Below are 22,586 nucleotides of genomic sequence, written 5' to 3'. Positions count from 1 at the left end.
ACTTGTTAAAAAAATAGACAATAATAAATAGTGAATTTATTAATTATAAAATGATTTTTTCTTTTTGATTTGTGAAAACGTTAGAAGAAAATATCAAAGAAAAAGAAGAGGTTATAATGAAATTTCGACAAAACTCCAAAAATAACCATTCAAATTGCAAAATTGCTCTAGTACGCGGGGCCCACGCCGGCTCCATCTCCCGCAATTCCATAACCAATCCTTCACCACCATAACTCATCTCAAAACTCATTTTCCCTATAATATAATATAATATCATATCATATCAATACAAATACTTTTCCTTTACGTTATTTCACTACCACTTTCCACTCTCCAATCTAAGCTGAATTTGAGGTAAATTTCACTCTACTTTGATCTGACAACTCCAACATTTTTTTATCTGAAAATTTGTCTTTCGATTGAATTTGGTGTTCATGTATATAAACCCTAAGCTTAATTTTTCAAATTCAAGCTCGTCTAATTGCAGCATAGCATATTTCCTTTGGTCATTTTTCTATTCGACACAAAAAACTAAACAAAAGTGGGGAAAATGTGATTGATCACCGACATACATTTAATTAGTATATTTCTGTATTGCTTTGAAGGAATTCTGGATTTGGTTGATTCCTTTTTAAAACTTGCAAAAATTTTAACTGAAAAAATACTCACCACACACACATTACAACAAAAAAACTGAAAAAATACTCACCACACACACATTACAACCCTACTACATTTGATTATTCATGAACTGTCCATTGCTTTTGTATTGATTGATTTTGTCTTGTATTAGCAGTGGGAGAAGATGAGTAATTCCTTAGGGAATAACTTGCTGTACCAGGGATTCCTAACCTCAACAGTATTGGAACATAAAAGTAGAATCACTCCTCCTTGTGTTGGAGGCAATTCTTTGTTTCAACAGCAAGTGATCTCGAAATCACCTTTATCAACTGAGTTTCGAGGTAACAGGTTAAAGGTGCAGAAAATACCTATGGGAAAGAAGCGTGCTTTTTCTACTTCTCCTCATGCTCTACTTACCACTGATACCTCTTCTGAGGTAAATGCCCAACCTACCTATATGACAAGATGTGATTTTTATCTAGTTACAATTCAATCAGCTCCTCAATTGGATAATATTTTCTCATTTATTAGTACATCGTTATCCCGTTTCTTGAATGTTTTGGTCATCATTTACTGCATATAGGCACTTCTCTTCCTCTTTCTGATTTCTTCTGCTTGATTGCTTAGAAACCGGCTACTTGGCTTGGTTACACTCTGCATAAATGCGGATGATTCCTATAAGATAACTTGAACTTATCTTGTCCCTTTTTCGTTTCTCTTAATATTTCATTCTTGCATTATATTTGTTGCTGGAGTGGGACTCTCCTTGAAGATCTGTTGCTATGACAGATCCTTCTAAGTTCTAATATTAAATCATAATTGAGAATACATGTCTAATTTTTCCTTTCAGTACTATCATATATAGCCAATAAAAATAAAACTAGAGTTCGACATAGGAAACAAATACTGAATAGTTTATGTACTATGGGAATGTATAATGAGGTGAAAACAAAAGAGAGATGTCATTTATTGGTAAATATGGAGCACAAGACTTGTAACTCAGAATCTTTCTCAAAAAGGAAAAAAAAAACTCATAACTCAGCATCCGTGACGCCGTGCAAATATCTTTCTAATATTACCTATTTTAAATGTTTTAACAGCTAGCAGAAAAGTTCAGTCTAGAAGGGAATATTGAGCTACAGGTACATATGTGGGACACTACCTTTGCAAAATGAATTTTTTATTAATGACTTTCTTGTAAAAGAGTCAGCCTATATGTCTTATGCTGGCCATACAAATTTGCTTCTGCACTATAACAGGTTGATGTTAGGCCTCCCACTTCAGGTGTTGCGTCCTTCGTGGATTTTCAAGTTACAAATGGTAGTGATAAACTGTTTTTGCACTGGGGGGCAGTAAAGTTCGGGAAAGAGTAAGTTTAATTACAAATTGAACTGTCATCATTTTGAGAGACTTAAGCTTGTGATGACTAATCATCCTTATATTATTCTCTATATGATTATCTTAGAACATGGTCTCTTCCTAATGATCGTCCGGATGGAACCAAAGTGTACAAGAACAAAGCACTTAGGACTCCATTTCTTAAAGTAAGTTGGAATTGGTTTTGCTGCTCTCATACATGGATGGATTAAGTTATGATGCAAAATTGATGATTTTTGGTTGTTGAAATTTTACTCTTAGTCCGGCTCTAACTCCATCCTGAGACTGGAGATACTGGACACTGCTATCGAAGCTATTGAGTTTCTCATATATGATGAAGCCCGAGATAAATGGTAAATGAGTATCTTTGTGAAGGAACAGCATAGCGTTATGGTTAAAGAGCTGCATGGATTTCACCTCTGTTTCTTCTTCAGGATAAAGAATAATGGTGGTAATTTTCGTGTCAAATTGTCAAGAAAAGAGATACGAGGCCCAGATGTTTCAGTTCCTGAGGAGCTTGTACAGATCCAATCATATTTGAGGTGGGAAAGGAAGGGAAAACAGAATTACACTCCTGAGAAAGAGAAGGCAAGTAACTTATTCCTTTAGTCCCACACCTTTCTGGGGAAGTCATACTGCAAGTTGTTGGTAGCTAACATCACTGACTTGATCATTTCGAATTCCCAAGCCTTTATTTTCTATTGACCGAGCATTTTGACATTGGCATATGTTGTAATTCTCAACCCTAGTTCAGGATTTCTATGGAACTTAGCTTGTCAACTATATTTCTGTGCATTCCTATCCATGAACACAAACAACCATTTGATCTTTGTTGATGTTATTTGCATGCTTTCTCAGAATATATCAACTGGTTGTTTGGTTCATGGATAGGAAGCCATAGGTGATAGGACTATTATTGCTCCCTGTTGCAGATACTGTTACTAAGGAGTCAAGGGATTGCTTTCTGATTTGCATTTTGCCCATGCTAAATACGGTGGGGTTGGTTTTAGGGAAAATTTTATACAAGACTAGTGGTGGCTCAAGTTTACCATAAAATTGTTGTTTTAATTTTAAAAATTCTAGTCTAAGAGTCAACAATTAGGCTTTAAATTTTAATCAAGTACAATCAGTAAGCCAACTTTGACATGAAATCAAGTCTAAAGTCTATGAATGAGTATGACCAGTTCTTTTTTTTGTTTTCTTTTTTTAAGGTATCCTTGGCTAACAACCAAACAAAACATGCCACTTTGAGTGGAATTTTTGACTTCCAGATTCCTCTCCATGGCTAGTGACTTTGAGGCTAATTGGTGTGGTTCAACCAGTTGTATGCACAACCCACCTTAAAGTTGCCCTTTCGATTGCCTTTCCACCACCACTAAGTGTCCTGCTGACCTCCTTCCAGTCCATTAAATTGCCCAATGGTGTTGAAATATCTGCTACCCTTTGAATCTGTTAATCATTTAATTGTCTTCTAAAGATGAAGTTCCATCCCTGAGGAGTCCAGTGATCTACTATAGTCTTCTGTTAGAGATAGTATATATCAGGATACAAGGCCTCTAGCTTACCTGCCTCATGCCAACATCTTTCCAGAATTCTGTTTTCTCTCCATTCCTCACTTTGATCTGTGTGTTAGCCTTAAACTGGGACCACAGAGATCTAATTAGATCTCCATACACTCACCCCATATGCTGTAGTCACTTCTTTGGTCATCCAGTTATCTTCCTCTTCATATTTAGCTTTAATGACTTCCTTCCAATAGGTTTGCTCTCCATTGTTGAACTTCCATAACCATTTCATCATAAGGGCTTTGCTTTGATTCAGCAAATTCTTTATTCCGAGACCTCCATGCTTCTTTCCCACTATCACAACATCCCATTTAACCAAGCTGTAGCCTTTCCTCTCTCTGTTTCCTTGCCAAAGAAATTTTCTTCTGATTTTATCCAACCTAGTGATTACACTTTTGGGAATTGGCAATACTGACATCATATAGGTTGGTAGTGAATCAAGAACAAAATTAATCAAGGTCAACCTGCCACCCCTGGAGAGATATTGTGATTTCCATCTTGCTAACTGTATTGTTAAATTTCATTGTTACGTAACAATGAGAACCCCTATTTTATGGAACAACCAATTTGGTGTGTTCCCATTGTTACTTAATTTCTTTTTTCAATCATTTCTTTACATAATATTTCAAAGTACTATTTTACCCTTTACCTTAATTATTTAATCTAGTCAAACTTCATACCCTAGAATAATTAAGGATATTTTAGTAAATTTATAAATTACAATACAGTACGATACGGTCAAACCAAACAACTAAAATGTTATTAAACAACAACAAACAATACAGTCTAGCCAAACATTGTATCTACCATACAATACGATAGAGTACAATACAATACAATACAATACATTATAAAACAATGGGTAACAATGATCCAAACAAAGTGGTAGGGGATCAGAAAGAAGTCACCCCGTACTCTGTCTCATTTTGGAACCAAAAGGACACTACCTTGTTAGGACTGTGATGGTTGATATACCATAGTTTGGTGAAAAGCTTAGCTTTGCTTAAAGGATTGCTACATTTTTTCTTTCTCAATTATATTATTTTTAAGCTCTAAATTCTACTGAATTGCTACAAATTAAAGCTAATGCAACACTTACGAGAGAAGCTCAGTTGTGCTTAATTACACTCTGTTTAGATGATTGTTACGTATTGTTTCATAATGTATCTTATTGTATTGTGTTGTGTTATATTGTGTCGTCTTTTATTGTTCTGATGAATACCACGTTTGGATAGATTGTATCATTCTCCATCGTTATATAATATCACATATTCATAATTTGAATGATAAATCTACAAGAAAAGTAGGGTATGAGTAGTAGCTTTAGGGTATGGGTAGAGCTACTGTGAAAAAGTAGGGTAAATGATAAAATAGAATTATTAAATAATAAATAAGACAAAATGAGAAGAAAATATTAAGCTAACGGCGTGATCACACCAAATCATTCATTACATAAAATGGGTCTTTTCGTGGTTACCCAACAATACATTTAAACAATATGATACAATATAATTTAAGTAATAATCAAAACAAACATTGTATTTAACCTAACAAGTTAATACAATACAGTACAACGGGTAACAACCATCCAAACAATGTGTAAAGGAATGTCATGTTTGTTTGTTCTCAATTGTCCTTTTCAGGCTCTAAATTCTAATCATGTTGCTGCTACTCAGATATATTCTTCCCTTATTTGGGATATCCTATCCTAATCCACTGAAGTTAGACACTTTTGTTATCTACTTAATTAATCATACTGTCTGTTGTGTATTTCAGGAGGAATATGAGGCTGCTCGAACTGAGCTACAGGAGGAAATAGCTCGTGGTGCTTCCATACAGGACATTCGAGCAAGGCTAACAAAAACTAATGATAAAAGTCAAAGCAAAGAAGAGCCTCTTCATGTCACACAGAGTGATATACCTGATGACCTTGCCCAAGTACAAGCTTACATTAGGTGGGAGAAAGCAGGAAAGCCAAACTATCCTCCAGAAAGGCAAATTGTAAATGCTGAACCTTTCTTACAGTTTATGTAGTGTGTGTATATCTCCCGGAGTATAAAGCTGGGTATGCTGTCTTCTATAGATGTGAGACTTTGATCAAGCATTGTTTTATTAACAGGAAGAACTCGAAGAAGCAAGAAGAGAATTGCAACTTGAACTTGAGAAAGGCATTACCCTTGATGAGTTGCGGAAAAAGATTACAAAAGGGGAGATAAAAACTAAGGTGGAAAAGCACCTGAAAAGAAGTTCTTTTGCCGTTGAAAGAATCCAAAGAAAGAAGAGAGACTTTGGGCTTCTTATTAATAAGTATCCTTCCAGTCCTGCAGTACAAGTACAGAAGGTCTTGGAAGAACCACCAGCCTTATCTAAAATTAAGTTGTATGCCAAGGAGAAGGAGGAGCAGGTTGATGATCCGATCCTAAATAAAAAGATCTTTAAGGTCGATGATGGGGAGCTACTGGTGAGTGCTAACTTATTTTTGACTGTAACCACTAATCTCAAAAGCAAGTTTGAATGCATATTCAGAATCTTCCATTGTCTCCACATTTTAAGGTACTGGTAGCAAAGTCCTCTGGGAAGACAAAAGTACATCTAGCTACAGATCTGAATCAGCCAATTACTCTTCACTGGGCATTATCCAGAAGTCCTGGAGAGTGGATGGTAAGAATAAAAAATCGTGCACATGTTGCAATTTAAAAAAAGCAAGGAAGCAAGATATAAAACCTTCCTATACCCTACCTATATAGAGTAATCAGTGACCATTTACATTTTCAGGTACCACCTTCAAGCATATTGCCTCCTGGGTCAATTGTTTTAGACAAGGCTGCCGAAACACCTTTTTCAGTCAGTTCTTCTGATGGTCTAACTTCTAAGGTGTGCTAAATGAATAACTCCTTTAGATTATATAAATGATTGTTTTAAAGATTCAAGGAGGGACAAAAAAAATTAAAACCTTGCTATCCAGTATATTGTGTAATCAATTACATTTTCAGAGACCACTTTCAAATATATTGACTTCTGGGTCGGATACATTAGACAAGGGTGCAGAAATCCCCATTTCAGACAGTTCTTCTGATGTTATAACTTCTATGGTATAACATATAAGTAGTTCCTTAGATGATATCAACTGTTTGACTGTGGACAAAACATTGTATTACACTCATGGTTTATTCTACATAATCAATTTTTCAGGTACAATCTTTGGATATAGTAATTGAAGATGGCAATTTTGTGGGGATGCCATTTGTTCTTTTTTCTGGTGAAAAATGGATTAAAAACCAAGGGTCGGATTTCTATGTTGACTTCAGTGCTGCATCCAAATTAGCACTCAAGGTTTCTATGCTTCGTAATCTCTTAGACATCACTTGTATACATTTGGATTCGCGTTTGGTGTTCTCTTGGCTTGTTATCTGTTTCGTTGCTTTTGAAATGGAGTATGACAATTCTTCTCCCATTAGGCTGCTGGGGATGGCAGTGGAACTGCAAAGTCTTTACTGGATAAAATAGCAGATATGGAAAGTGAGGCTCAGAAGTCATTTATGCACCGGTGAGCAGATCTCTTTTTTGGCTCCCATCTCTGACTTGAGCCTCTTTACTTTTTCTGTGTGTCAGTTTCAAGCTGTTACTTTCATGTTATTGAGAATTTCTTGGATTCAGCCCATACAGATGGGCTGCAGTAGATTAATGAACTGGGTAAGATAGTCTAGTTATGATGACACCTATAGATATTGGGATTTGAAAAGGCGGAATGGGTATAGAGCATTCACAACCCCAACTAATATGGGATTGAGGCGTAGTTCATTGATTGCTTGAGAGTTCGCCTAAATTCCTGCTTTACCTTTGAAGATAAGTGCGCACTAATAGTTCCCACTTTGGCATTTCTTGTCAATATTTAGTATACATGTTTAACTTCTTTGCATAATAGAACCTAGTATTGGCAAAGATAGTGAGGAAATCAGTTTATAATTTGGAAGCCTGCATTGTGTTTTTTTTTTCTTCAAATGCATGGTTTCTAATTTGGTTGCCAAAAGATGTCCCGAGTTTTAGCATCACGTCATATTTTACTTTCAACAGGTTTAATATTGCGGCTGACTTGATAGAAGACGCTACTAGTGCTGGTGAACTTGGTTTTGCTGGAATTCTTGTATGGATGAGGTTCATGGCTACAAGGCAGCTGATATGGAACAAAAACTATAACGTGAAACCACGGTACATCTCTTTCTTATATTTACAACTATATATACCTTTTTGATCCTTGAACTTCAGGTTCGTTTCCTCCATTATAATGCCAACATAATGAAGTATGAGTCTCGAATTTTTCGATTAATCTTGTCCTTTGTATTCAAGTTGCAGAAACATTCATGTTTATGTGAGTGCCAAGCATTCTGATTTGACCGTTCCTAATGTCTTTGTTGTTACAGTGAAATAAGCAAGGCTCAGGACAGACTTACAGACTTGTTGCAGAATGCTTTCACCAGTCATCCTCAGTACCGTGAAACTTTGCGGATGATTATGTCAACTGTTGGACGTGGAGGTGAAGGGGATGTAGGACAGCGAATTAGGGACGAAATTTTGGTCATCCAGGTTCATATATATCTTTTATCTTCTCGCCGGCCTTTCCATCGATAGACAGGGGTATCTAGTTTCCCTTAAGTGAAGAGCACGTTGATAAGAGTTCTTTTCCTAATTTCAGAGGAAAAATGACTGCAAGGGTGGTATGATGGAAGAATGGCATCAGAAATTGCATAATAACACTAGTCCTGATGATGTTGTGATCTGTCAGGTATTGAGAATGCAGAGGGGATATTGATGAAACTTCTTTCCAGAAGTAGTTTAACGATGTACTTCTTTTGCAGGCACTGATTGACTACATCAAGAGTGATTTTGATATTGGTGTTTATTGGAAAACCCTGAATGAGAACGGAATTACAAAAGAGCGTCTTTTGAGTTATGACCGTGCTATCCATTCTGAACCAAATTTTAAAGGAGATCAAAAGGATGGTCTTTTGCGTGATTTAGGTCACTATATGAGAACATTGAAGGTTAAATACTACTATCCCTTTTATTGAATTTCTTCACTCAGTCTTGTTTGTGTCCATTTATCTGATGCTTGGTTTGGGAGTTGATGGATAACTGGATGTCGTTACCCCTATTCTCGCCAGCTTTTCTTTTGTTTGTCCTTTTTGCATCTATATGTGGATCCTGTTTTGAATAAATTTAAGCTAGTAGGCACTGAAAAATTGCAGTTGTATCCTTTTTGTGCCATATCTCGACGTATATGTGAGGCTAGTATTCCCTGCCCTGAGTTGAGATTTATCTTTTTCCTTTATAGACTTCACGTAAATATGCACATCTATGCTGGTTATGTTAAACTTTTAAGGGGCTTCAGAATGTCAGTTAAGTATATGATCTAATGATGTAATGTGAGATCAGTAGCTGTTTTGATAGGAAAGAAATAAGTAGGCAGCAAAAAAATCAAACTGACATAGAACTAACTGTGTCCCTAAAGAGGTATGATTCTCTTTATCTTGAGGATATTTGTTGATGACTTGTAAGAGTCCACCACACGTCAAAGGACCAGGTCCTTTGACACAATATAAAATAGTAAAGAAGGTAAAAACACAAAGACAACAAAGATGTTTATGTGAAAACCTCCTTGCTCAAGGGAGGGAGAAAACCATGACCCGTCACACAGGATTCCTCAACTGTTCTTCACTGACTCCAAGCAACCCGTGATTACAGACTCCATTAATCACTCAAGGATTAAGCTCTTAATCCTACTACTTGCAACAACTCTATTACAAGATGAATCAAAGCAATAACTATATTGCCTACTATATTAACTAGCTCTAGTTATCATAGACTTCAACAATACACTACACAGCTAACTCTAGCTATGTACATCGTCAACTGAAAATATAAATGATACGATCTAAGTTCCTGTATAACTTAGAATTTGATCTTACAATGTTTCGACTCACAAAACAATTTCCAAATAAACAACTTGAGATACTCTTGATAACTCTATCAGGCCCCTTGTGGTTCTTGAGAGCTGTTTTTGCTGGAGAGTGATTGCCTTTTGAAAGTTCTTGAATCACTCAAAAAGGTTGTTTCATGTCAACGAAGGTATATATCAGTAGAGACAAAACAACCTACTGCGAGCCCATTGACTGAGAGCTCTGTCCTCTTTTCCCATGCCCACCAACCATGACAGTATTGGCAGCTTTTACAGCTGTTCTCCAATCTCCATTCGTTCTAGGATGGGCATTACTCATGGGACCAGGTCCCATTGTTTGTTAAATCATCAAAAACACGAAGTAACATTTGTGTATTGGGGAAGTTTCACTTATAAATGTGTGCTTGATTATCTATTTAACTTGAGAGGACTTATGTCATGTACCTCCTAAGATCATTTCTATAGAGCTTGAAGACCTCAGTTTAATGGTGATCCATTTGCAGGCTGTTCATTCAGGTGCAGATCTTGAGTCTGCTATTGCAAACTGCATGGGCTACAAAACTGAGGTAATGCTGTCTACAAGAAACTTAGTCTTTCTACTTCACAACTTTCATCTTAGATTGTGGTTACTTATCATCAGGGAGAAGGCTTTATGGTTGGAGTCCAGATAAATCCTGTATCAGGCTTGCCATCTGGCTTTCAGGTAGTACTTGTCAACCTGCATCCTATTTGTGTATTGCTGATTCTAGAATTGACTCATGTCATATCAATCCTACAAATAGGACCTCCTCCAATTTGTCTTAGACCATGTGGAAGATAAAAATGTGGAAACTCTTCTTGAGGTAACTCCAACTTTCTTGTACTTTTGTTTTCATTTGCTTAATAGATGGTACTTCCCCACTAACTTTTCTCTTTCTGGAATTCTTGTGTGTAGGGATTGCTAGAGGCTCGTGAGGAGCTTAGGCCCTTGCTTCTCAAACCAAACAACCGTCTAAAGGATCTGCTGTTTTTGGACATAGCACTTGATTCTACAGTTAGAACAGCAGTAGAAAGGGGATATGAAGAATTGAACAGTGCTAATCCTGAGGTACGCTATGTTAAGTGTTCCTCACAGTCTTAAAATTAAGTTTCTTTGTCTAAATGTGTTCCATTAATTTCTAAACTTGACTTTGCTCTCTTCATGGCGATGCTACTTTTTTCACAGAAACTCATGTACTTCATCTCCCTCGTTCTTGAAAATCTCGCACTCTCTGTGGACGATAATGAAGATCTTGTTTATTGCTTGAAGGTAATTATAAATAATTTAGGGGTTGTCTGATAGAGTGTATAAGAATATTGCTAAATAGAGTAGTATATTAGTAATGCTTGAATCAACAATGCAATCTATTAATTATTGCTTGCGTTAATTATACATAGATTATTTTGATGCATTTTTTGGTTTGATGCATTAAAAATAGCATGCATTAATCGCTAATTGCGTTAAATTATGGTGGAAAAGATGTAAAAAAGGTTTTGAGGGGAAATTGAGTCTTTAATCGCTAATGCATACATTAAAACCATTGGCATTGCTAATGCCTAGAAATCCATGGTATTAGTAACACACACCTTAATAAACAATAGATTGTATAACTAATGCAAGAATTAGTCATGCATAGGTTGGAAAAGAGTACCAACAAGTTACTAGTAATACACAAGGCTCTAATGCATGCATTATTTTTCCTAATACACTCTACCAAACAACCCCTTAGTGTGATGTTGGTCCTTCGCTAGATGTTCCGATTTATCTTAAATATTCAATAATTTTAGGTTTGAACTGATTTGCTTTGAGCAGAAATATGAAGTTAAATTCTTTGAAAAAATGTCATTACATTATGTACAAAAACTCAATCACAAAGCTCTGTTGATTGAAATATCTTTTTGTTTATGAAGGGATGGAATCAAGCTCTTTCAATGTCCAATGGTGGGAACCACCATTGGGCTTTATTTGCAAAAGCTGTGCTTGACAGAACCCGTCTTGCACTTGCAAGCAAGGCAGAGTGGTACCATCACTTATTGCAGCCATCTGCCGAATATCTAGGATCAATACTTGGGGTGGACCAATGGGCTGTATGTTTTCTGTCACTCAAAACATTACTTACACATTCAGCACAGAATTATCATAATAATTTCTGTGTGATTATTGGATGCAGTTGAACATATTTACTGAAGAAATTATACGTGCTGGATCAGCAGCTTCGTTATCCTCTCTTCTTAATAGACTCGATCCTGTGCTTCGGAAAACTGCAAATCTAGGAAGGTTGTTAGATTTTCATACCTCTATATGCTCTGAGATATTGTTGATAGTATGTTAAGAAAATGTGCACTCATATGAACTATTTACTAGTCTTAATAAACTGTGACAGTTTCATGTGGTATACTTGTGTGCATTAATATAAAAAAATCAGTTTTCTTGGTCTAGAAATATTGATAAGTCTTACTTACAGAGTGAGAGAGATTTTATGTTGTAAATCAGTAAGAGAACATTGCAACTAGAGATAAAAGAAAATAGATATTCCTTTTTTGTTTCCATGCAAGTGTCTGAGGAGAGGAGAGAATATTCTGACGTGGTTATTTCTCTAATGCAACTCCCTGCCTCTTATAACAGTTGGCAGATTATCAGTCCAGTTGAAGCCGTTGGATATGTTGTCGTTGTGGATGAGTTGATTTCAGTTCAGAATGAAATCTACGAGAAGCCCACGATTTTAGTAGCAAAATCTGTTAAAGGAGAGGAGGAAATTCCTGATGGGGCTGTTGCCCTGATAACACCAGATATGCCAGATGTTCTTTCACATGTTTCTGTTCGAGCTAGAAACGGGAAGGTAGTTTCTTCTATTAAAAATTGTTTAGAGCGTTAAAATAAGTTTATGCTGTATGTATTATTGAAGGAAACTTCTGTTAGGTTTGCTTTGCTACATGCTTTGATCCCAATATATTGGCTGACCTCAAAGCAAAGGAAGGAAGGATTTTGCTCTTAAAGCCCACACCTTCAGACGTAATCTATAGGTAAACTCAATTATTAGCGAGTCTTTCTCAAAACCTTTTAGTAATTTGAAATGTCAAACAAATATTTTCTTGACCATGATTTTCGCAGGGAAATGTTTAGCTTGTTTTAGTCCTAAAATTTGTGCTTTAACACGGTTTTGTAATGTATGCCTAAGTTTTAAATTGTTGTTTTGGAAAAAATGAATGAACTCGTGAACCAAAAACAAAATTCTCTTTCATAGGAAATACTTTATGATTTGGACACAACTCATTTCTGTCTAGAAGTGCAAGATATATACGAGTGGCATTTCATCGGTTATTATTCTTTTGTTTTTATCTGGTTTTGCTTTTGGCATCTGAATTCTGATAGTGAGGTGAATGAGATTGAGCTCCAAAGTTCAAGTAACTTGGTAGAAGCTGAAACTTCAGCAACACTTAGATTGGTGACAAAGCAATTTGGTGGTTGTTACGCAATATCAGCAGATGAATTCACAAGTGAAATGGTGAGGTTTGCAATATTGACTGTGATTATAAAACTAAACTGCTTTCTCCTCTTTCTGTTAACCTAAATGATTGAAGCTGCTGATCTTGATTCTGGAAACACTCTGGTCACTTTTCTCAAATTTGTATGATAATGATTTATCTAGGTTGGAGCTAAATCACGTAATATTGCATATCTGAAAGGAAAAGTGCCTTCCTGGGTGGAAATTCCTACGTCAGTAGCTCTTCCATTTGGAGTCTTTGAGAAAGTACTTTCAGACAACATAAATCAGGTTCTTTTCCATTTACTTATCAAAAACAATATCAGCTTATTTTCCATTTATATTTTCACTTGTCCTTGTATAATCTTACATAAATTATGGTAGATAAATAAATAAATAAATAAGTAGAATTAAAAATATCAAAGAAAGTGGTTCACGTTTTTTTTAAAAATTTATTAACCTTCCTATATGAAATTTCTATCATTAAGATATAACATTTACTTTAAGGTCAATTGCTATTTTCAAAAATAATTTGTTCTTCTTGTATATAGTTTTATTAATTGACATGAGAAACACATAGAAAGCGGTACACAAACAGTTGAAGAAAAAGAAGGAGAAGAAGAAATAGAAAAGAAGAAAAGGGAAAGAGATCTAAGTAAAAATATGACACTTGGGCCTAACTCAACCCCAAAAGCTTGCCCACGAGAGGAGGATTCTGTCCCACTCATGGCCAGACCGAATTGGAGCATGGATTATATAACAAGGGGGCCCAAATATGAGGAGGGGGGAGATTGTTCTAGGCTCTGATACTATGTGAAGTTATGAAACTTGAGCCTAACTTCAACCCAAAAATTAGTACATGATGGGAAGATTGCCCAAATCTATAGAAGCAAGCCATATCATTCCATACCCCAACCAATGTGGGACTCTAACTCACTCTAAATGAGGATCTTTTGAGTTGTCATAACAAAATAAAAGAGAATCATTTTTTGGTAATTGCACAGTTCTCTTCCTGGTTCATTGGATCTTGACGGAGGTTAAAGAGAAACGAAAAAGATATCTAAAATAAAGGTTGTTTTTTGTATTATAATAAAGCAAAGAGAATCATTTTTGATGATTGTACAATTTGTTTCCTGGATCATGGGATCTTCTATTACGAATTTTGGCACTTCACAATGTGACATTTAAGCTGGGTTTCTCATCCTCCTCTCTGCCTTTCTCTCTTTTCTTTATTTGTTTCTGAGAATGATACCAATTGATGGAACTGTTTTCTAAAATTCACAGGGAGTGGCAAAAGAGTTGCAGATTCTGACCAAAAAACTATCTGAAGGAGAGTTCAACGCTCTTGGTGAAATTCGCACAACAGTTTTAGAGCTTTCAGCACCAGCTCAACTGGTATCTTTATGTATTCTCTTTGTTTCTGATATATTGTGCCTTAGTGTAGCTTACTGAAACTTTTGTAAGCTGAAACGACTTTTGTATTCTCTAATGGGTGCTTTAATTCTCTATTCATCATCCTACCAAGCTAGGAAGTTTTTTTCTTTTGATTCAATCCCTTCAGGTGTGTTTATTAGTCATACAAGAGAAATTCACGCCCTGAATAGTAGATACCTTGATCATTTTCCCAAAGGCATCCGGATTTACTACATTAGAGAAGATTGATATCTTTGGCCAACACACTTGTCATCATACTTTTATAGGTCAAAGAGCTGAAGGAGAAGATGCAGGGTTCTGGCATGCCTTGGCCTGGTGATGAAGGTCCAAAGCGGTGGGAACAAGCATGGATGGCCATAAAAAAGGTAAACCTTCTAAAGCATTCCTTAATATCTGTAATTCTGTAACTCAAATCTTGATGGGACAGGTAGTAGGCTATAGACAAATAGTGATATTTTACATAGAAGCCTTTATTTGTCAAGGATTTCGTGATATACGAGTTCATTCTTGGAGTGCTAGGTGTATCTGGATTTTCAAAGATTTCATATATATGTTGCTTCTTGAAATACTGGCATTTTGGGAGATTTTACATGTTACATATATATCATTTGATCACTTCAAGATAACCTTTTCCGTTAAAAGGGAATAAAGTTTTACTCCTTGCCGTTGCATCTCTATGCAGTGAGTGGATATGCATTTTCATATTTTTCTGTTCTCAGGTGTGGGCTTCAAAATGGAATGAGAGAGCATACTTCAGCACAAGGAAGGTGAAACTGGATCATGACTATCTTTGCATGGCTGTCCTTGTTCAAGAAATAATAAATGCTGATTATGCATTTGTCATTCACACAACCAACCCATCTTCCGGAGACGACTCAGAAATATATGCCGAGGTAACGTCAGATCAACTGTTTTCATCATAGTATTGGATTTTAAATGAACATTACTATGTCCTACCTTAGCAACTTATCTCTTCCTCAATTTCTGCTTCCTCTGTCTGCCATTATCTCGACAAGTAACCATATTTCTCAAGGTAGATCATTAATTGAAATTAGCTTGTACAAGAGGCATAAAGATAAATCAGTAAAGCATGACATATTGGAATAGGTTTCCTTCCATAAAGGGAAAAAGGTGCTTATGTCTTCCTTCTGTACAGGTGGTCAGGGGCCTTGGGGAAACACTTGTTGGAGCTTATCCAGGACGTGCTTTGAGTTTCATCTGCAAGAAAAAGGATCTCAACTCTCCTCAAGTGAGTATTGGTGTCTATTGAGTCACATTTACCTTTTGTAGACCCCTTATATATCCTCCCTCTTATCTGACTACTTATGAGTTCATCACTCTTAAGAGAGGAGAAGCTATTTAGTGTCCAAGCAGATGTCGTAGGGGCTTCTATTGATAGTGATTAAATGGGAAAGAGTGAGATTCTCACCTTTGTTCTAAATCTTCTGATGTTCCTAAAAATACTTTCAGGTGTTAGGTTACCCAAGCAAACCGATCGGCCTTTTCATAAAAAGATCTATCATCTTCCGATCTGATTCCAATGGGGAAGATTTGGAAGGTTATGCTGGTGCTGGCCTCTACGACAGGTAACTTCTCTCGGAGGTTTTCAGTTGGTGAACTTTGTAAGACAGCTACTCAATTACCATTTCTTAGTTTTGGGTAGATGAGTAATGCAGCTTTTTTGGAAGTTAACATTTTGGATTCTCTCTCATAGAATCCAAAATGTTAACATCCAAAAAAGCTGCATTATTCATCTACCCAAAACTAAGAAATATATATATATATATATCACAGAAGGAAAAAATAAAGATTAAAGCAACCCTATATATCACAACACGTCCCTTTATACGCTCCTGATCTGAGCTCTTTAATTTTCCCCAAGAGGGCATATATACTACATATGCTTCAATTTCACAGCAGTCCTATTTGTAACAAAATACTTACATTTCAACTTTTATAGCATCACCATAACAGCTTATGTATTGGTTTACTGCAGTGTACCAATGGATGAAGAGGAAGAAGTTGTAATTGATTACTCTTCCGACCCATTGATAACTGATGGTAACTTCCGCCAGACAATCCTGTCCAACATTGCTCGTGCTGGACATGCTATCGAGGAGCTATATGGCTCTCCTCAAGACATTGAGGGTGTAGTGAGGGATGGAAAGATTTATGTCGTTCAGACGAGACCACAGATGTGATCATATTCTGTTTGTATGTTGTTCAGACAAGACCGCAGATGTGATGATATTCTCGTTGTATGTTGTTCAGACAAAACCATAGATGTGATCATATACTGGTTGTATCAGATGTGTGACCAATTACGTGCCTGTATTATTGATTACACATGATCCAAAACCATCACATCATGTTCACTTCAGCTACTGGAGAAGAAGTGAGAAGTAGGAAATGCAATATGAGGAATAATAAGAAAAACTTTGTAAAAGCTAATTTAGCTGGGTATGTTAATAGGGAGAAATGTGTAAACATTGTACTATAGATAGATAGTATACACAGGCATGATTTATTGCATTATGCACTGAATAATATCTCAGCATCAAAGAAGAATTCCTTTTCGATTGTCCTATTAGCTTGCATTGGTGATTTTCTTGTGCTCTATTCTATGTCTTTTTTTTTTTCTTTTTTCTCCAAGTAGTTAACAAGGGAGTAGGAAGGGCTGATTTGACAAGAGTAGTCTACTTTGATCTTGCAGTTGGAATTGTTACTATATGTGTGTAACATTAGACCATCCACAATGGAGGCTAGTTGGATTGTGCGTGAAGCCAACCAGCTTAACTCATATATCTCAAGCAACACAGCAGGTATGTAACTCAACAATCTTCACTAGGACTGACTGACTACCTCCATATATATGAGCTTTCCATTGAACAATGGAGTGTATCCAGTTGGTGGTACAATATTCATCTTGATATTTTCTTAATCTCTTAAAATATAACTCACTCGGATACCAATTGATATTAACAGCATATATAAGAAGGTGTGAATTGAGTTGCCTGATGAGAACTTGTAGGATTTGCCCCAAACTTCACTAAAACAAAATTCAGATTACAAAAAATGTTACCTAGGAACTAACTCTAATTCTTCTTACAACAGCCTACTCAGACTAACTTTAATCCCTCCTACAATAATCTACCAGTACCCTTAACTCAGAGATGAATATTTTTAAAGATTTTTACCTAAAACAATGATTTTTAAAACAGGTACTATTCAATAACAATCCTCACTCAATAAACTATAATTGAAGAACACTGCGATACATGTACATGAAATGTGTACTCCCACATGTTCCTTCATGAATGGTTAGACATAAGTTTAGGAATAATCATTATATGATTTGATTTTTGCCATCCTCCTAATGTAGTTGTGTGAGTATCTTTCTAAAGGACTATATTAGTATTAGTTAAGAAAGAAGCGTTTGAGTTGGAGGTACCGGACTTGTGCAACATTTAGGAGTTCTATCATGTGTAAATACTATCCAAGATTTTCTCATAGACTTCCATATTCCTATAATCCTTTATTCTTAGTTTAACTTATAGAAATCTCACTAATTTGTAATATTTCGGTGCGTCTAGATAAATGGAGTCAAAATTAAGTTCAAAATCCATCACATGAATCTGAGATGAAACCAACTTCTCCTTTTTTTTCATTCAACATCATTTTTATCTTTTGAAATGATTTGATCAAACACAAGTTATTATAATCAAATCATAAACCCTAAAAACTCATTCTCTCTATAAATATTTATCAAAATAAATAAATAAATAATTTTGATAAAAGTGCTTGTCAAAATAAATAAATGGAGTACATTTTTGGAGAAACATGGTGTGGATGGGCCTGCAGGTCTGGACCAAGATTTCGTTTTGGGCCTAACATCAGGATGGATAAGTTGACTTTTAAGGTTGAATTACTTCCCAATTCCACTTGAAAGTAAGTGGGCTGATCTTGACAGGATAATGAAGACTAGATCCACTTGAAAATGTTCTTTTCTATTAATTCCACTAAAACATCACTATGCTCATATTGCTATCAAGTCAATCTCCTCATGGCCACTACAACCTCCTAAAAAATTCTAAAGTCAATTTTGAAAATTGCAACTTCACACTTTTACCTCTTATTTTTCTAGTTGTATCATGTGGAAAATTTTGCAAAAATCTACCGACCATATCTGTAAAATGTCTTAGATATCTTTTTTTATCTCGATTATGTATTTGATGACCCTAGTAGCTTTGGTCCTAATGGCATAAATTTACATCTTAAGATATTCATTGCATATTACAAGTTATTAATTCAGAATCAATAACTTAGAAGAGTCATTAGAATCCCAAATTCATGGTAAGTCTCAAATCTTGAGGCAACGTGCATGCGGATTCTATTGAACTCAGTAGATTTTGCTTAAACATTGTATCTATGTTATAATTCACTAAATATGTATAAATATCATTTTGTTTGGTTTGAATTGGAATATTTATTACTTCAGAACTAAGCTTAAAACATGGACTATTTGCTATGTTTTAGCAAAGGCTATAGGTCAAAAGGGAACTAGTCCTTAAGCCTTATTTATGGGTAAAATATATATTATTTAATTAGAGCTCTTTTATATTCGATTACAGACATAATTAGGAACCAAATCTTAGAATTTTGAAATGAATTGTTGAAGAGACAAGATGGTTGTGTAATCAAAGAAATGACTAATTATAGTGATGATATAAGGAGGAGCATGTGCATGCAATGACTCAAAAGAAGTTTCCCCTAATGGTGGACTTTCATGAATGCAAGCAAATCTTAAAAGAGAATGAGAATTTGTGTACATAGCATGAGGGACATCATAATCATGTTGATGCAAGAAGCTGGACATGGTCCCTTCAAGATGCTCCAAGCATGAAACCATACATAAGAATTTTGTCATTCTTTTAATTCCATGTTTTTAACAATTAAAAAGTAAGGCGACATCTATTGAATCTCGGAGATTTTGTATTTGAATTCTGAAAATTAAAGAAAAAATCCTGATAGAAAATACTTTCTTTTAGTAAATTCTACGTGAAACGAATAAATATTACATAAGTGGATCCTGAACACTAGATGCATAGAGTGAAAAAATACATAATTTTATCAAAATGGAAAACGACGAAATAGACCTGATCACTTTGGTGGTTACGAGAATTTAAAAAATAAGGATAACTATTAAGGATCGTTTGGTTGGAAACAAGTTATTACATCATATCTATGAGATAACGTATCTCATCTCTAAGGTATAAACAGGTGGGATAAATAATCTCAGAATTGCCTAATACCTATAACCGAACGTAGAATTAAGTAATTCTACATTTTATTCTTAAAATTATTATATTTTATATTTATATCTCGCACTGAATAATTCCTTAATAAGAAAAGATTCTCCCTTTTAGGTAAAACTCTATGCCAAATTAATTTAGATGAAAAAAAAAATACATCTTTCTAATAATAACCTACCCAAAATCATGGTTTAGGAAAATCTCCACTTTGGACTTTTTGGCTGGGTGGATATGGTCAGCCACAAGTGTACCTCAATGACTATGCCCCCCTTCCCCACAATTTTTAATTTTTGTTGATAATAATGTTTGAAAATCCCCTTTTATTAGCTTATAAAATGTTTTTATCAAGCCAAGAAAGCTGACCATGCCTCACAGACACAATCATTGCTAGACATTACTCTTTAGAGGTCAGATCTTATACCTTTAAACTTCACCATATATATTGATTACTATAATACTACTTCTTTCTTTTTGAAACTTCTTTCTGCTAATTTAAATTAACTAAGAAGATATCATGACCTATAACCCTAGATTGTCCATTAAATATTTGACCTACATGTCTGATGTGTGTAATATCATATTATAAACCAATTTCAATTTTCACCCCACCAGACGATGCTTTATCTTGTAAACTCACTACAAGACTTGTATCAAGTGTATAGTCTTAATATTCATGAATAAATGTTATTTCATTTAGCGAAAGTTTTTAGCGGAATTTATATTAAATATTGATTAGCATTCAGGCATTATATATATTGTCGTCAAAACATTTAACGATAATTAAATAAATATAATTATATTTAAAATTGCTAAAATCTTCAGTAGCATTTATAATTATTGGTTATACATATTATTAGTATAATAATATAATATAACGATAAGTATATTATTAAGCGAAAATAATTATGGTAAAATTCTCTCTTTGTTGTAATGACTATTGGTTAAATGACCACCATTATGATGATTCTGTTCACTTCTTTTCATGTAAATGTTTTGAGTGGGTTGCTCTTTTAACTATCATTCAGCTTTACTAATATTCCCAAGCATTGATGCTTTGATGTAATATATTCTTGCAATTTTAGAATATTGCAATCTTTTAGGAATCTTTTATCCAATCCAAAGCATGTTATGTTCTTCATTCCTTCTGCTTTTCCTTTTATCCTTTTTTTTTTTCCGAAATATCTAAAGAATCATAATATACACAAAATTCCAATTCTTGTGAAGTGGGTGAAATTTAAATTAATTTGCGTTAAGCGCGTTATTATAATTATAATTGGAGAAATACTTCAGGCTTGTCAAATGAAAATATATTTAGTTTCACCTTCGAAATATTAACAGCATCACTAACTCAAATAAATAAACTTTTGATTTGACACATGGCATATCAAGTGGTCTCAAATACTTTGTAGGGCTCTTAGTTAAAAGGTAAGAGAAGTGTTGGAAACACTTTAAACTCGATAAGAATTTAGGGGTGTATTTCATCCATATGGTAAGATCAAGAGTGTATTTTTGTTTAGTTAGTCATATAAAAAGTGTTTTTAAAGCTGTCAACCATTTAGAGACAAAACTAATAATTCACGTCAAGTTTTGAAGTGTATTCCATTCTTCTCTTAAATAACAGTAGTACCCGCTCCTGTTGATAGTCACTTTATTTATTTCAGTTTACTTTTTTATTAGCATGTTTGAGAAAAAATTAATATATTTTAACATATTAAAAATAGTATTTCAATATTAAAATATTTATTTATCTTTAATTCTACGATCATAAATTTTAAAAAATATTATATCAGATGATATAAAATTTGTAAGGGATAGTTCAGTATAATGGTCAGACTTGTTCCTATTTTGTCATAATTACAAGATTTTTAATCCCGCAATTCCCTCATGGCATTGTTGTTCAATTGAAAACAATCGCGATCTAAGCTTTGTGCCCATGATGTATTAATTTATTCACGCGCCCATAATTATTGTTATTAGTTTCAGTATATTTGTGTTGCAGAACGTCAATTTTAAATATTATATTTGAAAAAAATAAATAACGTGAAATAAAAAAAAATAAATAGATATAACTTTAATTAAATAAAAAAATCCTTAATATTTTAAAATCCTTAATATAAAAATAAATAGCCCCTAATATTTCTCAATCTTCCTTCGCGTTTCACAAAAATAATATAATCAATTTAAATATCAATATATATAGTTCATTGCTAATTTATCACAATAGTCAGTGAACACAAATATGAATTTCGTTTGTTACAAAATTATTTATGAAGATTTTGCATTTGTTAAATAGATATCATTCACTCGTAACATTATAAATGTAATTTTCTTACACACAAATTATTTTTGAAAAACCAAGAATATGATAAAACATAAGAAAGAATAGCAGATAAAGACAAATTTAAGCATCACTTTTTATTCGATTGGACTTGGGACTTAAAATAAATTATTTTTCAAACTTTTATTTTAATCTCACCCTGTATTTAGTAAATTCCAATATTTTTTCTCTGACCTTCCAACTATTGAATGTCCACTCAGTTATAATGCCAAAAAAAAAAATTACTATCATAGTTTCGCGATGATTTCATATTTCTCCATCTCATATTTTTTTTGGTTTTTTAATTAAATAAATTAATGACATGACTCGATTATAATTGGCTATAACATCAATTTATTTAATTAAAAAAAATAAAATTCTAAATAAAAATTGGATTAATTTTTTTTGATTTTTTTATTAAAAAAAATTAATGACATGGTCAAATTGTAATTGATCACGTGTCAAAAATTGTTTTTGCAAAATCATTGTTAAAAAATAATG

The 22,586-nt window shown here is 34.3% G+C and overlaps 1 protein-coding gene across 3 annotated transcripts; it reads left to right on the top strand.

Moving 5' to 3' along the window:
• The first annotated feature begins 219 nt into the window (after positions 1–219).
• Positions 220–17,046, top strand: LOC107020241 (alpha-glucan water dikinase, chloroplastic). Of its 3 annotated transcripts, none has more exons than XM_015220527.2 (35): positions 220–354; positions 797–1,057; positions 1,722–1,763; positions 1,881–1,990; positions 2,087–2,165; positions 2,260–2,351; positions 2,433–2,586; positions 5,340–5,564; positions 5,683–6,024; positions 6,117–6,224; positions 6,339–6,437; positions 6,557–6,655; positions 6,756–6,896; positions 7,022–7,110; positions 7,638–7,772; positions 7,985–8,147; positions 8,257–8,346; positions 8,420–8,605; positions 10,023–10,085; positions 10,160–10,222; positions 10,302–10,361; positions 10,454–10,606; positions 10,724–10,807; positions 11,449–11,625; positions 11,709–11,815; positions 12,164–12,377; positions 12,458–12,561; positions 12,911–13,043; positions 13,188–13,313; positions 14,307–14,417; positions 14,723–14,821; positions 15,176–15,349; positions 15,613–15,705; positions 15,927–16,042; positions 16,453–17,046. In XM_015220527.2, exons 2-35 carry the CDS (start codon positions 806–808, stop codon positions 16,655–16,657), a joined length of 4,488 nt encoding a protein of 1,495 aa, XP_015076013.1. In that variant the 5' UTR covers positions 220–354; positions 797–805; the 3' UTR covers positions 16,658–17,046. The 3 variants fall into 3 exon arrangements, with proteins under 3 accessions (XP_015076013.1, XP_015076012.1, XP_027772950.1); XM_015220526.2 differs by having other exon boundaries at positions 222–354; positions 794–1,057; XM_027917149.1 differs by lacking the exons at positions 220–354; positions 6,557–6,655 and having other exon boundaries at positions 806–1,057; positions 16,453–16,845.
• The last annotated feature ends 5,540 nt before the right edge of the window (positions 17,047–22,586 follow it).

The sequence above is a fragment of the Solanum pennellii genome, chromosome 5, assembly GCF_001406875.1.
Source record: "Solanum pennellii chromosome 5, SPENNV200".
Classification (NCBI taxonomy): Eukaryota; Viridiplantae; Streptophyta; class Magnoliopsida; order Solanales; family Solanaceae; genus Solanum; species Solanum pennellii.
Note: the sequence above shows the minus strand (reverse complement) of the source record. Positions and strands in the feature narration are given on the sequence as shown.

Excerpts from the sequence above, each read along its gene's own strand:
- LOC107020241 (XM_015220527.2), top strand. The coding sequence starts at position 806 with ATGAGTAATTCCTTAGGGAATAACTTGCTGTACCAGGGATTCCTAACC. Across the intron at positions 5,565-5,682 it reads ATCCTCCAGAAAGGCAAATT|GAAGAACTCGAAGAAGCAAG; the intron begins GTAAATGCTGAA and ends TTTTATTAACAG. Across the intron at positions 8,347-8,419 it reads ATGATGTTGTGATCTGTCAG|GCACTGATTGACTACATCAA; the intron begins GTATTGAGAATG and ends CTTCTTTTGCAG.